The sequence below is a fragment of the Trachurus japonicus genome, chromosome 19 (genome assembly GCF_045865225.1).
Source record: "Trachurus japonicus isolate A0001 chromosome 19, Traja_1.0".
In the NCBI taxonomy this organism is placed as follows: Eukaryota; Metazoa; Chordata; class Actinopteri; order Carangiformes; family Carangidae; genus Trachurus; species Trachurus japonicus.
The window spans coordinates 2,006,902-2,023,447 of NC_140925.1; the positions used below are offsets into that span (position 1 = coordinate 2,006,902).

Below are 16,546 nucleotides of genomic sequence, written 5' to 3' on the forward strand. Positions count from 1 at the left end.
AGAACGTGTGTTTAAATGAATCTGCGTTAACGTGTTGGTATCAAAGTTCGATGATCTGACCTCTATGGCAAGCCATTTTAACATTTAAAAGCCAGACTGGATGTGTGTTGCAGATATCTGTAATTCAGTTTTGCCTCGTCAAAAACAATATTTCTGATACCCACAACTACGTTTTTCCTAGGACAAATGACCTCACTTTTGCCATTCATGTGTATGGGGTTTGTCATTACAGTTTCAGTTGCAGATATCCGCTATGTGAATTATGGATATCTGTAACTGAAGTACGACTAGTACTAATCCCAGTTTGAGATATCTACAATTTGATTCTGACTAGTCATGATTCCAGTTGAAGATATCTTTGATTCACCTCAATTAAAGATATCTACATGCCCCTTTTCAGATATGGGCAAAATAGGCGAAATTATGTTGTATATATCTGTAAATGGAATTATAACTAGTCAAAATGATGTTGAAGATATCTCAAACTGGAATTACTACTAGTCGTAATTCAGTTGCAGAAATCTGTAATTCAAATTTTGAACTGAATTGTAGATATCTGTAATGATGACAAACTCCATACACATGAATGGCAAAAGATACGTCATTTGTCCTAGGAAGAACGTAGTTGTGTGGATATCTGAAATGTTCTTTTTGATGAGGCAAAACTGCGTTACAGATATCTTGAATGAAAAATCCAACTTTTCAAAATGTAATTACGACTGGTCAGAAAGACGTTGTTGATATCTACAATGTTAATTCCGGAGAGTCAAACTTAGCTTTTAAATGTTAAATCCGCTTTGCCATAGACCTGCCATGTGTTTACATTAAATCCACTTCCTGGTCCCGACGTCCAGTCTCACGTGATTGGCTGTTGTGGACCAAAGACCAACCAGGTGTGATCGCAGACTAACACTCCCCCCCCCCACTTAAACCACCCCGACAGTACTGGTGCCAAATAAAAAGCTACTATAAAAACAAACCACTCAGCTGTGTAAAATATGAACCAGATAAAAATACACATGTGCCCCGCCCCCAAACAACCCCCAAACACCCCCCCCATCATCCCCTCTCCACCCCCCACCCCCCCATCCCCTCTCCCAGTGTTGAATGATACCATTTACAGTTGTAGTAAGAAAATGAATGTAGACTTTTGGTTGGAAAAGAACAATGTATATTATATATTCAATACAAATGAAAAAAAAAAAGGAAAAGTTGTGATTATTTCCGTCCAATGCTGAAGTTATATATATAGGGTTGGTACAGAGGTGCATAACAGTAGGTGTCCAACACTAAAATGTCCCTACAGCGGTGCATCATGGGTAGTCGCTTACATCGATGAGTTGTGGAGAGACATCGTTTAATTTCGGCACTTTAGAAAACAATCACAATGAATTTCGCGTCATTGTTTCATATTGAACAAAATTTACAAAGCCATTCAAACAGTCATAACGTTTCATCAATGTAGATATAGATTTATTTTTTTTTATCTTGTTTTCGTTGTTTTTTATAACTCAACTTCAAAAATTGAGAATATTCAAAATACACTTTAACCTCACTTCGTTCTCTTGGTATTTACACGTTATGTACAAGAGAAAAATTACACCCCCCCTCCCCTCCCCCGTCCTCCTCCCCCGCTTCTTTTTTTTTTTTTTTTTTTCGTAGTTTTTGTAACTTTGTAGCTTTTCTGAACAGGTATTGAGATACAAAATCTTTTTTACTTTGTACATTAGGTTGTTTTTTTTTTTTTACCTTCTACAATAATTCTTCTCTACAGATCCCGACCCAGCTCAGCGGATTGTCATAGATACAGTTTGACCCCGCCCTTGCCCCTGCCCCACCCTTGCCCCACCCCCCCTCCTCCTATGCTTATATGGATGTACTGTGGGTGGCCTCAATGGCTTCGGGTATGGGTCCTGCGGAGACTGCCTGGTAGGACATTGGCATGGGCGTCTTGCCAGGGCTCTGCCGGAAGAGCCCCCCGTTGGGCGCCCTGTGTTTGCACTGCATGGTGCCGCTGAGGCTGGTGCTGCTGAGCGGGTGGTGGTGGTGCGGGGGCAACGTGGTGCTGCCAGGGCCCTGGGACGGGGGTAGCGTCCTGCCTAGGGTCCCCCCATGGTGAGGGTGGGGAAGAGGAGGAGGCGGCCCCCCCTCCCCGGGGAGGAAGGTGGTCACAGTGAGGCCCGAGGGGGGCGGGTAGTCCCGCATGGACTCGGGCCCCCCCCCCCGGCGCCAGAGACGCCTGGCTGGGCTGCATGCTGCCGATGTCCAGCGCAGAGATCTCGATAGAGGGGCCGGGGATCTGCTTGTGGGCCAAGTCCTCGTCCAAAAGACTGTTCATACGACGATGCACCTGTTCCAGATTCACCTCCTTGTCCTATAAGAGCAGGAGGAGGAGGAGGAGGAGGAGGAGGACAGAGGGGGAGACAGGAGGAGGGAGGAGGAGGAGATGGAGAGGAGGAGGGAGGAGGAGGGACACAGAGGCTGAGATTGGCGATGGGCCGGTTTCTCAGACTGTTTGAGCTCTGGTGCTCCATGCAACCTTGAACCCTGTCGCTGAGATTTGAAACCGCTCGTCGCCGGCGCGTCAACACCTGACGCACAGACGCTCGTTTGGTTTTCGAGCCCCGTGGGAAACCGAGGCCACTGACACCAATTGGTTCACCTTTTGCACCTTGAAATCAAACTTGGCCGGTGGTGAGTATTAAAGGTTTGATGTCTGGAAGGAAAAACGATCCTGGAGCCACGGCGGTTTGTTGTAAAAGCGGGGTCATTCCTATGTTCCCACAGCCCTATGTTCCCACATTTCTAACTTTTGTTGTCACTGAAAATTAGGCCCTATGTTCCCACAGCCCTTTGGTCCCACCATTGGTTAGGTTTAGGCAATGAAGAAAAGAGTTGGTTAAGTTCAGTAAAAAGACCAGGTAGAGGCTAGACAGGCCAGATAGATTAGAGTCCAGATAGGTAGAGAGAGTCCAGTGGGAACATAGGGCCTAATTTTGAGAAAAAATCTTAGAACTGTGGGAACATAGGGCTGTGGGAACATAGGCATGGACCCGTAAAAGCTGCGGTTCGGTCGGATGCTAATGCTAATGCTGCTCAGGCAGACTGAGGTGGTCTCTGTGGGACCGACTGCAGACTTAACTCATCTTGAATCTGAAAGGATATGTTCGGCCCTGTTCTCCCTGGCTGCCCTTGGAGCCGGTTCGCTCTTTGCGCCGGAGGATCAGCTTCCTATCAGACCCAATTTAATCAGAGCGGTGGCGGCGGCTGACGCTGCAGCTCGCCGCCCGCGACTGCAGCCATGCATACTTGTTAGGCATTAATAGACACTTGAGTGTTTCCCTGTTGAACCGCGGGTCTGCCTCAGCACACTGGGTCAGAGGAAGGTAAAGGACGGGAGGCGTGACTCGCATATCAAGTGAGAGTGTGTGTGAATATGTGTGTGTTTGTGTGTGTGTGTGTAGGCAGTCACTTTACAACAAACCCGTTGTGAGTGAGTGCTCCTGAACGTGGCTCCAGCATCGTGTTCGCTTCAACTCAGGCACAATGATATTAGTCACAGGAACTCGTCACAGTGAATCTCAGAACAAAGCACACGACACATTTACACCGTCCATTAATAAACACACACACATGGTTCACGTTCAGGTCGCAGTGTTTTCAGCTGCAAGTTCACAAGTACTGAGGTCATAACCCCCCCTACCCCCCATCCCCACTCCCCACCCCGCTGTAGATACAACTAGAGCACTTGAAAAGAGAGTAAGGACACCTCCATTGACTCCCGTGGTAAGGGTTTAAGGGTTTAAGGGTTTAAGGGTTTAAGGGTTTAAGGGTTTTGCGCCCCTAGTGGCAGGATATGGGTATTGCAAAAGCGCCCAGAAAACCCATTCACTCGATGAAAACGGCCGTGTTTTTGTTTTTAGATGTCTTGGTCATATCAAATTATACTTACTTACTTATATAACAGTTGTTAAAATGTTTTTTGTGTTCATCTTTTTCGTGTCATTGTTGTGTGAGCTACTGGACTAACTTGAATTTCCCTGCTAGGGATGAATAAAGTATTCTCTATCTATCTATCTATCTATCTATCTATCTATCTATCTATCTATCTATCTATCTATCTATCTATCTATCTATCTATCTATCTATCTATCTATCTATCTATCTATCTATCTATCTATCTATCTATCTATCTAATTTGTTTATTACAAAATGTAGATTGAAACATTAATGTAGACAACTGTTTTTTTTTTTTTTTTTACCTTTACCTTTACCTTTACCTTTACCCTTGCTATTAAAGGGACAGCGAGGAGTTTTGGAAAAGCGAAGTGTTTTCACACTACATTTATGAGCCTCCGCGCACACCGTAGAATTCTTCGACCGGCGCAAGACAGACTCATGTTTTCATTCATCAAGAATTAAAGTCAGAGGTTCAAAGAGGTTCAGTTACCGTCGTAGTCCCGACCATAAACGGCGATTCGGCGGCGTGATTCTCATGAGCGTCCGCGAAACCAAAAGTAAGGAAACGCTGGTCGGCTCGCCCAGCATTTCCACCACCACTAATAATAACAAAATAACCATAGAGACAAAACCATAGATTTATCTAAAATGGGCCCATTAACAAGTGGTAACGTAGATTCATCCACATTAACGTGAGACTTTTTTATAACCAAATAGAAACTCCTCGTTGTCCCATTAATGTGGGTGATCTATAAATGTCCTTAAATTATTGAAAATACCACACTTGCTCATTCACCAACAATGCAGAGATGTCAGTTCTTGGGCGCTTTTGCAATACCCATATTGCTCCACCAGGAGGCGCTTCCATTGGACCAATGCTGGCCCATTGGCTTCCATTGGACCAATGCTGTCCTTACTCTCTTTTCCAGTGCTCTAGATACAACTAAAGAAGACTATATATATTAGTACACATTATGAAGCTTTAATTAAACATAATTAAACACTTTTAGATCATTATTCCTACACTGATACTAATTAGTCTGTAATTTATAAACACAGCTCATCTATAATGTTTAAGTGTGTTTATAGATGTTTTATTAACACTTATTGATACTGTCATTCATGATTAATTCTGCTCGTTACTCCTATTTTATAAAACATCTCATGTCTAAATCAGTATTTGTTTCACTACAGCATCAATATTCATGTAAGCAGTTTATTTATCATCTACTGACATTTAATTAATGGTCTGATGAACCACTGACATCTGCTAATGATGAAGTATGGAAATATGTAATCATTAAACACATTATAGACGAGCTCATTTAGAACTGTGTTTACAAATACTAAAAAAAATAATTAGTTAGGTTTTGCTAATATTTAACTAATGTTTCATAATGTGTAGTTGTTATAAAGTGTTAAAGTTATAATCCTTAAGATTTTCTTTACATTAAACTCTGTATTTAAGATTGATCTTACTCTATAATTTTATTATTAGTATTAATTAACACCTAATTTAAATCCATCATTTCCTACAGCTACCTCTTCACATTAAAAGCGCTGAACATGCGGTGGATTTTATTGTGAAGGAGCTGTAGGTCTGTGGTGTTCACCTGCACCTGCTGTTACCACCGGTCACCACAGGTGGCGCCAAATCACCCACGACTCGAATCTGAAGGATTATAACTTTAATTCCCCCCAATTTTATTTCATTTTTCTATTTTTAGTCTGAGTTGAATCTAAAGGAATGTTTGGTATCAGCTTTTTTTTACCACAGTGCATGTGTTATGATAAATGTAAACTACGGGTTGATTCCTCCGGATCAGAGAAGTGAATGTCACTTCCTGTTGAGGTAGAGAAGCACTTCCTGTGACGCAGCCAATGAGAGCAGAGCTGAGGCTAAGCCCCGCCTCCCCACCCCTGTCCCCTCCTCTGGTGAGACCTTAAAGAAACAGGTAAACACAGCGTGTGTTTACCCAGAAGCCCGTGGGGCGGTCTGAGGCTCGCGTCTCCTCTCAGAGCCAATTAAAACATGTGAGTGCAGGTTATTGTTTCCGCCGACTGACACCTCATTAAAAGATGTTTTTCAAACTGGCAGCTCGCCTAAATAAATAAATGACTGGGATTAAACCTCAGCTGCTCGTTAAAGACGGAGCGCTGATGTAAGAGGAGAGGGGGAAGACGGCGGCCGTCTGAAAGCCTCCATTCATTTAGAAAACAAACAGCTCTTTTAATGAGTGCTCCCAGTGGGGGGGTGGGAGGTGTAAATCACTCTGCTGCTACTTCACTGAGCTGCAGTGTCACAACAACAGTTTTGGACTTGTTTTCACTGTGAGTTTGAGTCTCTCTGATGCCCGTGGTCATGCGACACGTCATGTGATACAGTAAGTGGCGCTGCGCTACGCTAACAAAGGCCTCTGGTGATGCGTGTAAAGCTAATCCGTTAGCCTGGGTAGCTCCCAGTCGAGGCACGGCGACGCTTTGGGTTAATGCTGATGTTAATGTTGTAACTCTACGCTACAGCTACGTCCACACTAATAGCTTTGAGCTTTAAAACACACGTTTAGAGCTAGTTTACATGCTAAACCAGAGACTTTTGGAAATTCTAGGATGGAGTTTAGTATAGCACCAATTTTCTATGTTTTACCGTACTTTTTGGACTATAAGCCGCTACTTTTATTGATTTTTTGTCGGCTTTGTTGTAAACAAACGCACATGGGCGAGAGGAGCGTAACCAAAACAGCCGAAAAGCGAGCGGACTGTCACAGTTCCCTACTGACTTTCTGTGTAAATATCTCATGTTACAAGATGAAAACCTGCATCTTATATTCAAGTTTGGCCTATATATATATGTATTTTCTTTTAAAATTTAGCTGGTGCGTGCGGCTTATACTTAGGTGCACTCAATAGTCCGGAAAGTACGGTAGGCCTATACTTAAACACTTCCTTCTCCACCTCATCGTCTGTGATCTCACTTTTCACCATCACCGTTTCCTATCACCAGTAGGCTATCTTCTGCAGCTAAGCGACAGATTATCAGCTTCCTGATCAGAATTGTTTATAACAGCAGATTATTGATAATGAGCCATCGTCTGTGTCATGTGACAGGTTTTATCATCATGTCATTGTTGTTTATTTAAACCTATGAGTGTGGACGTGGCCTGAGGCTGATGGGAAATTAATAAGAGCTTTGCAGCCGGTGTTTGGTCATCAAGTGTTGGATTAATTAATTAAAATGTGACCTGGCAATAGATTCACTACAGTACCCGATGGGGAACATGAACCTGACTGACACTGCTGTTATAAGAGCCTTTAGCATTTCTTATGGTTTCTGCGCCTGTGCATGTTATAAATGAATATGTGTGTAGAGCTTCTCTTAAAGTAGCTGCAGAAGTTTTATACTGCAGGTCACAACTCATCTGGATTCTCCTCGTGCTGCTCTGATTGATTCATTTAGTAGCTGATGACATGTTTTCTGCAAAGCTAATTTGCCGTTTTATCCAAGTGACACTTCAAAGTTCTGTGACTAAACGCAGACTTTTTTTTTTACCAATCTGTTCTGGGTTTTGAAGAGATTTACAAAAACAAAAAAAAAGTCGTGCATTCAGACTAGTTAGAATAAGTTCTGCTACAAGTTGTCTCAGGTGATATACAGGTGGTGTGTACTGAAAGGCACAGGTGAGGGTGAGGTCAGAGGTCAGCCCTTAATGAGATGCGTTCACACAGTTAAAAGATGTCAGAGGGAAAGAAACAGAAAGGCACTAAAATAAACCAGCAGGGTTTCTACTGACGGCGATAAAGCTGAGTGTGATCAGGCGTCAGGTTCAATGTAAAAACAAAAAAGACATGGTGTCGTCTGCAAAGAGACAAAAAGAAACAAAAAATCAAAAGAAAAACAATTTCAATCATCAAACTAAAGTCACGAGGGAATTTAGTTTGTTTTCCTCTTTTTGTTTGAAGCTGAAACTTCCTGTTCTGGAAATAACCGTTAGCTTTAGCTGCTAATCAGTGGATCTGAGGTGTGAAAGTTTTATTTTGAAGGGACAAAAATAAAACTTTTGTTTAGGTTTATGGTTTGAAATGGGGGTAAAAAACATGAGTCGATGACATTTAGTCGTAATGTTTTACTGGAGGTACGATGTGTGTGTGTGTGTGTGTGAAGTATCTACAGACTGAATCAGATTTTATTTCCAGAACGTGTGAAAGCAGCACGAAGAATCAAACAAACAGGAGGAAGTCGCCTGGCCAAGGCACAGTTGTTGCGTTGTGGTTGTTACTGTTGTTTTTTTTGTAATATTTTGTGCGTGTCTTTATTTTGATAGTTGTATAGGAGGTCTATTCTGACCTGTGTCAATAGCTTCTGCTTCATCCCAGCCTCTCTCTCTGTCTGTCCAAATGTCCCTCCTCCCCTCCGATGAAGCAGTTGTAATGTCATTATATGTCAATGGACCAGAAACCCTTGCCAGTCTGTAATCCTTAGTAACCTGCATAGATCATAGACAGTCAAGTGTAAATAAAAAAAGATGGAGAGAATAGATGAAGAAGAGGAGAGGAGATAGATAGATAGATAGATAGATAGATAGATAGATAGATAGATAGATAGATAGATAGATAGATAGATAGATAGATAGATAACACGGTGTGTCCACATTGACATATAATTTTTGCAATAAGACGTGAAACAGTGACAGAACCAGGAAGTCATGGACGGGACGGGACAGATCTTATTGCTACAGGGCGACACCCACCAACGTCTGCGTCTGCTCACACTTTAGTTTATGGATCCACGTCAAAGCTGCTCTGTCCGACCCTCCCTGGTCACATGACTGAAGACACTGTGTGTGTGTGTGTGTGTGTGTGTGTGTGTGATGTTGAATTTAGAAAAGCAGATCTGAGGTCAGTTTGTTCTCAGCTCCACACTGAACACGGGAATCTAAAACAGATAAAACTTCTGTCTGTCAGAGTGAGAAATAAATAACACAGACTGATGATTAACTATCAACTATCAACTTATTATCTACAGGTTTATTCTAAACAGTCTTTTGATATTATTTAAATAATGTCAATCATTAGATTTAAAGACGAGCAGCAGGTTAACCACTGATCGGAAATTCACCTGATTGTACAACGATGCATTTAAAGTTACACATTAACTAAAAAAATGTTGGATTTTCTTATAGTCGATAATTTGCTGGAAAAAAAAATCAGAAACTCGAATTAGTGATTAAAAAAACACAAATTTGTGACAAACCTAAATAGAAGAAGAGATAATTTTTTTGTTATAATTTACTACGACATATTCATGAGCTATAGAGACTGTTGCATTATGGGTTGTTTGTAGCCTGACAGTTGCTAAGCTAGCATCTGGAGTTCAAGTTGTTTTTCCACAAACTCTTGGTCGGACGTCACAAAACTCTTTGAATTTAATCAAAAAGCATAAAAAAGTATTCAAATATTATTGTGCAGCATTAGAAGAATTGTTAAAAAATAAACTACAGGCTAAATTAAATTAAATGAGATGCAGGACTTTCTGATTCTTCACGTTGTATTTTACTAATTAAATATGAATATTGAGTAAAATCTTGTTTTAAATGAAACTCGGTGAATATTGAGTCTGGTGCTGAGACAAAACTGGACTCTGATCAGTTGATCAGTGATCAATCAGTGTGATTTTGTTCCTTCAGCGTCGTTGTTGTAGTTGTTGTTGTCACTGCTCGTTTATATTGATTAGACGGCGTGTGAATATTTATTTAACCCCGTGTGGGAGGGGCAGTCAGCTGCCGTCTACAGTGGTGTGTGTGTGTGTGTGTGTTGTTTAAACCCAGTAAAGCTGCAGTGTGTGTGTCTGCTGATGTCACTCTGAAATGGAAAATGTCCAAAAGTGTTAAGAAAGTGTGTGTGTGTGTGTTCTCTGCTAATTATAATCTCTTTGCAGAACCCTCGGGTGCAGGAAAATTACCAAAAGCTTCACTGTAGAAAATGAGTTTATAACAATAATTCAATAGCGAGCAGTTGAATGGTTACGGAGCCGGCGCAGTGGGAATTAATCATTAAAGTCTGAGGGTGAAGGGAGGAGGGGGGGGGTGGATTTGGTGGTGGTGTGGGGGGGTCGGTGTTGCTGGGAAACATGCAGGAGATGCCGATAGTCAGATCCTGACTCACTGTGATGTGTGTGAGTGCGAGTGTGTGAGTGAGTGTGTGTCGTGTGGTCTCATACAAACACACATGGGCTGTGTCAGTGGGTGGAGGCGATGGACGGGTAAAATAAAACATGGAGGGAGGGAATAATAATAATAAAAATAGTAATAATCATAATAATCATGATAATAAGAGGAAGAAGAGACCAAATTTGATTTCAATGAGTGTCCTGGTTGGTGTGGCCCGGAGCGCCTGCACTGCAAAAACTCTTATATCTCACCAAGAATATTTGTCTTATTTTTAGTCAAAATGTCATTTCTATTCAAAACTAATCTAATTCTACTTAAAATAAGACTCGTCACATTAAAAAGCAGCTTGTTTTTAGACACTTTTTACTTCTTTCAAGCATCTTTTACTTGAAATAAGTAGAAAAATCTGACAGTGGAGCAAGTTTTTCTGTCTTATTACAAGCACAAAAAAACTTGCTTTCACTGGCAGATTTTTCTACTTATTTCAAGTGAAAATGTGTTTGAAACAAGTGAAATGATCTAAACACAAGTTGATTTTTAGGTGATGAGTCGTATTTTAAGTGGAAAGAGATTAGTTTTGACTAGAAATGAGACATTTTGACAAGAAATAAGACAAATATTCTCTAAAAGACTCAGAGTTTTTGCAGCAGCAGCAGTAATAGTTTTGCCTACAGTGTCAGTCCTGCCTCTAGCCCTCTCTCTCCTCTACAGCTGGGTGTACTGCAGCTCCACTAAGTCGGGGCTGGCGTCTGCGGCTGGATCCTTAAAGTAGAGTGTGGCAGTGTCCTCCCCCCACTGGCCCGTCCGCCGGGCCCTGTGCTCGGTCACCTCTTTGGGCGTCTCGTGGCGGCAGCGGTTGCTGTTCCACCAGGCCTCCAGCCCGGCCACCAGGCAGGCCAGCAGCAGCCCGGCCGCCAGGATGCAGAAGACGCCGGCGAAGCTGTGCAGCTTGAGGGAGCGGCCGTCGGGGTGGGCGCCCGCGTGGCTGTTGAGGTCGCAGCGGCCGGTGCGCGGCCACCACTTCTGCTTCATGATGTCCAGGTCGCCCTTCTCCTGCAGCTCCAAGATCCTGGAGGACACAAAGAAGACAAACAGATCGGTTTAGAGACGGCTGGGACAATACGCTTTTCTCCTGATTCAATTCTTCTACCATTTTGCATTTTTAACACCAGTGAAACAGTTGAATGATTATGATTGTCTACAGACTATTCCAGGAACCATATTTCCCCCCAAAATACACATCACATGTAAGTCAGTTTTTAAGATTTATTCAGCAGCAATATATATGAAGAGCTCTTTTCCAAAACGCGATAAACGCCAAATAAAAAAAAAAAGAGTTTGTCACGCCATTTTGCTGTGTACTGAGCCTATTCACTGCTCCATCAACGTATCACGTCAAATCGCTACATTTCCCTGTTTAAAAGGCACCGCAAGATGCAGTTTCCCTCCAAACCGCGATAAGCGCCAAATCTATTTTTAGCCAAAACGCGACATCTCCTCCCTCTCCTCAGAATTCTATGAGCAGCTCCATGCAGTCCAACATGGCGGTGCTCTGAACCCAGGTCTGTTTTCAGTCATTCATTCAGTAGTTTCTGGGTTCTGTGTTAATTACTGTATCTGTTTATGTGGTGGACACTGTGCCGTTAAGTATACCCCCACAGCCCCCGCATACCGGAGGGGCCCCGCCCCCGCCTGTAACGCCGGGTGTCCTCCGTATCAACGATCGATTTAGACATAGTTTTGTTTACAGCAACATGTGCTCACGTCATGATAACGTCTGTATTCTGACCATTAAAACTTCCATAGTCCATATTTCTCTTTGTTTAATATGTAAAGAGACAGACATCATTACCGTCGACGCCCCCCCCCCCCGACACTTCATATGTTTCCTCTCTTTTCAAAAGCCTGGACTGCATAAAAGAGGCAAAAATAAAAGAGTATAGAAAAAACAGGCTTCTGAAACCTTTCTGACAAAATGAGATATAGACGGAGGTAAACTGCTGCATTTTAACATTTATCTGCACACAAATACTGTAGGAGCCTATAAATTAACATACTCCATTATAAAGTGAACTTAAACCCTTTTCAAAACCTGGACTCTCTGGATGTAAAAAAGGCGAACAAATGCACATTGCACAATATAAAAATTGTCAAAAAATATCGCGATACTTATGTGCATCGATTTTTTCTCCCACCCCAGTTTAGAGACGGACACTCAACCCGCAGGAAGTCGACAACAGTGGGACAGTTAACACAGCTCCTTCAAAATAAAAGCATCATTCTGAGCTTCAGTCACAGCAGCAGTTGAGTGTTCATGCTCGACTGCTGTGGCATGGACTTTTATTTTCTAACAAACTAGAGACATTGAACTGATCAGACAGATGTTTCACAGCTGCAGCAGCAGAACAACAACAACAGGAAGTTGCTGAGCAGCGACCGACACAAAGTTTCCTTCATTAAAACCATTTGATACATGAACAAGAGGCGACAGAGTGATTCTGCAGTTCCACCTGTAACAATGAGTCGTTAGAGGCGATTCCAGAGGAATCAGAGACCATTGACTGGTCCTGATGAGACAGGTGAGAAGAAAAACATCTGGAGAGACGATACACGAGAGAAGTAGAAGAAGGAGCTGTTGATGATGATGATGTTTTTCTCTCGGCCGATTTTCTCTCAGTTTAATTTAAAGTTTAAATAAACTGTGTCTGGACCGTTTGTCACAGCAGCTTCGAGACTAATAACTAATGAAATATATAAATAACCAGGAGGAGAAGTTGTGAATCACTTTAAAGGTCAGTTCACTGAAAAATAAACTGGTTGATTATTAATCACACCTGCTCCACTGAGACGTCTACAGGAAAACAAACTGAAAGTCTGAGGCCATCGACCATGAGGAACCTCAGTCAGGCTCCATGTATACACTTCATACAGTCACTTCTTGCTTTGTTTGGACTTTTACCGCCTTTAAATCATTATTTTTTCTGTTCACAGATGTCAAACTGTGATGTTTGACATCTTTAGACCAAATTAAAGCAACACCATGTAAGATTTTAATAGCTACTCTAGTCGTAAGTAGAACTGTATGCCGTTGCAGGTGCGGCACGATTCATCCTATTTACCGTTTTCTTCTGCAACTTTAATGAGTTTAGAAACATTATTCTAAGGTCAAGAAGCTACGTAGTGTTGCTTTAACATGTGAAGATGTTTGGATGAAACAATTAGATTGTTTTAATACATACAGTCATTTACTCCCTTTTTTTTACTTTCTTTTACCGCCTTTTAGTCATTAATTTTTTCTGTTTACAGACGTCAAACTGTGATGTTTGACATCTTTAGACCAAATTAAAGCAACACCATGTAAGATTTTAATAGCTACTAGTCGTAAGTAGAACTGTATGCCGTTGCAGGTGCAGCACGATTCATCCTATTTACCGTTTTTTTCTACAACTTTAATGAGTTTAGAAACATTATTCTAAGGTCAAGAAGCTACGTAGTGCTGCTTTAACATGTGAAGATGTTTGGATGAAACAATTAGATTGTTTTAATACATACAGTCATTTACTCTCTTTTACTTTCTTTTACCGCCTTTTAGTCATTAATTTTTTCTGTTCACAGACGTCAAACTGTGATGTTTGACATCTTTAGACCAAATTAAAGCAACACCATGTCAGATTTTATTAGATCTGGTTGAGGAGAGCAACTGTCTGCTACCCGTGTCTAAGTAGGGCTGTAATGCCGTTGCAGGTGCGGCACGATTCATCCTATTTACCGTTTTCTTCTGCAACTTTAATGAGTTTAGAAACATTATTCTAAGGTCAAGAAGCTACGTAGTGCTGCTTTAACATGTGAAGATGTTGGGACGAAACAATTAGATTTTTTTAATGCCGACATCAAATAAATGAGTCGTCGTTGTTTCGTGTTTTTGAAGAACTGAGTCTGTGTTTCCTGCTGTTCTCTGACCTCTTCCTCCTCCCTCTGCACCTCCTCCTCTTCCTCCACCTCCTCTTCCTCCTTCATTAAGCAGCCCCTGTGTTTATTCAGGGATTAATTTGAGGCGGTGAATGGAGACAAACTGTCGGTTATTAGCGAGGCTCCTGCTCTGGGCCCGGCCCCTGGTTCAGCCACCGTCCACCGGCCCGCCGTGCCGCTGTAGCGTTGTGGCGCTCGGGGACGAGCAGAAATAATGTGACTGGGTGTTAAATTGAGGGCAGAGCTATTGTTCAGATGGAAAAAAACCATTATCTCCACATTTCCAAGCAGGATTTTAATACCTCATCCCTCGGCTGCTGCATTACCTCCGTTTGATAATCCTGCTGTTAATAACCTCCACACTGAGTCGCTCCTGCTGCTCAAACTGTTTTGTCCTCGGGGTGTTTTAACGAGAGAGGGGTGGGGTGGAGGGGGGTTTGCACTGACCTTCATCGTGTTCATGCTGAGTTGAGCAGATTATATTTAGCAAATTGGGCTGTGATTTCACTGCAGTTTGTTCCTCACTGGTTGTGACAAGAGTTTGTTTTAAATAACTCCACCTACTGGCTGCAGGAGCTGCTGTTTCTGGGGACACAATAAAGTGAGGGACCGGTCTGGGGACATGGTAAAGTGGGGTCATCCCTATGTTCCCCACTTTGTATGGGACCGGGGAACATAAAAGGGTCCTATGTTCCCCGTTTTTCCCCAAAAGGACCTGGGGAACATGCAATTTTTGGTCCCATACCTGGAAGAGGAGATGTGACTTTACAGATTTTTACCTATTTTTGTGTGAGAAGTTGAGTTGTGACTTTGAGTGAGAAGTGTAGGCTAATTGTCACATTGGTTGGGTTTAGGCAATGAAGAAAGGAGTTGGTTAAGTTTAGTAAAAAGACCAGGTCGAGGCTAGACAGGCCAGATTGATAAGAGTCCATCGAATGGCAACAGCGGCAACACCCTTTTTCAGAAAAAGTGTCCTATGTTCCTCAGTATATTGCGAGTTTTGTGTTTGTGTTTTGACATTTGACGTTTTGTTTTCTGAAGCCGCAGTGAGTTGAGCCTTCAGGGCCACCGTAGAAGACGCTGCTGCAGCATCACAGTAGGACAAGTGACATTGTTAACATACGTGTTCACATGTGTGTTAATGATCCGGTCTGATCCAGTCTCGCTCTGACAAACAGGATTTTCCGGACGGACGGGGGATAATGGACGGATGCAGATGGAGGCCGACAGGAGAGGACGGAGCGTCAGATAAACGCTCGACTGGAGGAGGAGGAGGTGCACTGCAAAAACTCAAATATCTAGTCAAAATGTCTCATTTCTAGTGAAAACAAATCTCATTCTACTTAAAATAAGACTCATCACATTAAAAAGCAGCTTGTTTTTAGACACTTTTTACTTCTTTCAAGCAGATTTTCACTTGAAATAAGTAGAAAAATCTGACAGTGGAGCAAGTTTTTCTTTCTTATTACAAGCACAAAAAACTGGCTTTCACTGGCAGATTTTTCTACTTATTTCAAGTGAAAATTAGTTTGAAACAAGTGAAAATGATCTAAAAACAAGTAAATTTTTAGGTGATGAGTCTTATTTTAAGTGGAAAGAGATTAGTTTTGAATAGAAATGAGACATTTTGACCAGAAATAAGACAAATATTCTTGGAAAGATTTTGAGTTTTTGCAGTGAAATGACATTTTAGACATAGAGCACACGAACGCATCACGGAGCAGCTGTTGACATCTGTATCAGACCTCGACCATCTCTGCTGGTGTTCCAGTCGGACACTTCAAACGTCTTCAGCAGAGAGTTGAGAGGCGTTCAGGGCACTCAGGTCTGCGACTCCCGCTGCTTCTCATCCCACACAGAAAATCACAACCGTTTACACCCGAGGGGGGAGGGGGAGGCGCCCGCTGAGCGATGCAGCACACAGACTGAAGCCCTGATCACAGATAAGAGACGTTCACTGACAACGAGTTTCCTTTAAAGGGATAGTTCACCCAAAATTGAAATTTCACTCATTATCTACTCACCCTCATGTGGACTATTGAAGCCCCGAAATGCGAAATTGTCCCGAAAAAAATTAAATAAGTCTATATTTCAAGCTTGTTTCAAGAGGACGGACCCTTGTTTGTCCAAACTGGACGAACCGTCTTGTGTTTCGGGGCTTCAATACAAGACGGACATTACATACGAGCAGCATGGAGGTATTTGGATGTTTTTTGGTGTGTCTTTTTGTTACGAAGACAGTTGGTATCCATTTGCAACCGTTATATGGACATGCACTGCTACGCGAAGACCCCCTGTAACTCAGAGAAGCCACGGAGGACTCTGAAACTTCTCCCAGCCCTTAGTCCACATGAGGGGGAGGAGATAAAGATAATGAAATTTCAATTTTGGGTGAACTATCCCTTTAACATCAGATCCAATAAACACGTTTTGGCTCGCTGAAACGCTGA

General features: G+C 42.2%; 1 protein-coding gene across 1 annotated transcript in view; it reads right to left on the reverse strand.

Moving 5' to 3' along the window:
* Nucleotides 1-1,838: 1,838 nt before the first annotated feature.
* Nucleotides 1,839-16,546, reverse strand: part of grid1b (glutamate receptor, ionotropic, delta 1b) — a 691,238-nt gene continuing 676,530 nt past the window's right edge. The window contains 4 exon segments of the mRNA XM_085761156.1: nt 1,839-2,209; nt 2,211-2,374; nt 8,306-8,444; nt 10,956-11,196. Of these exon segments, the coding sequence (XP_085617282.1) occupies nt 1,892-2,209; nt 2,211-2,374; nt 8,306-8,444; nt 10,956-11,196 (862 nt within the window). The 3' untranslated portion in view covers nt 1,839-1,891.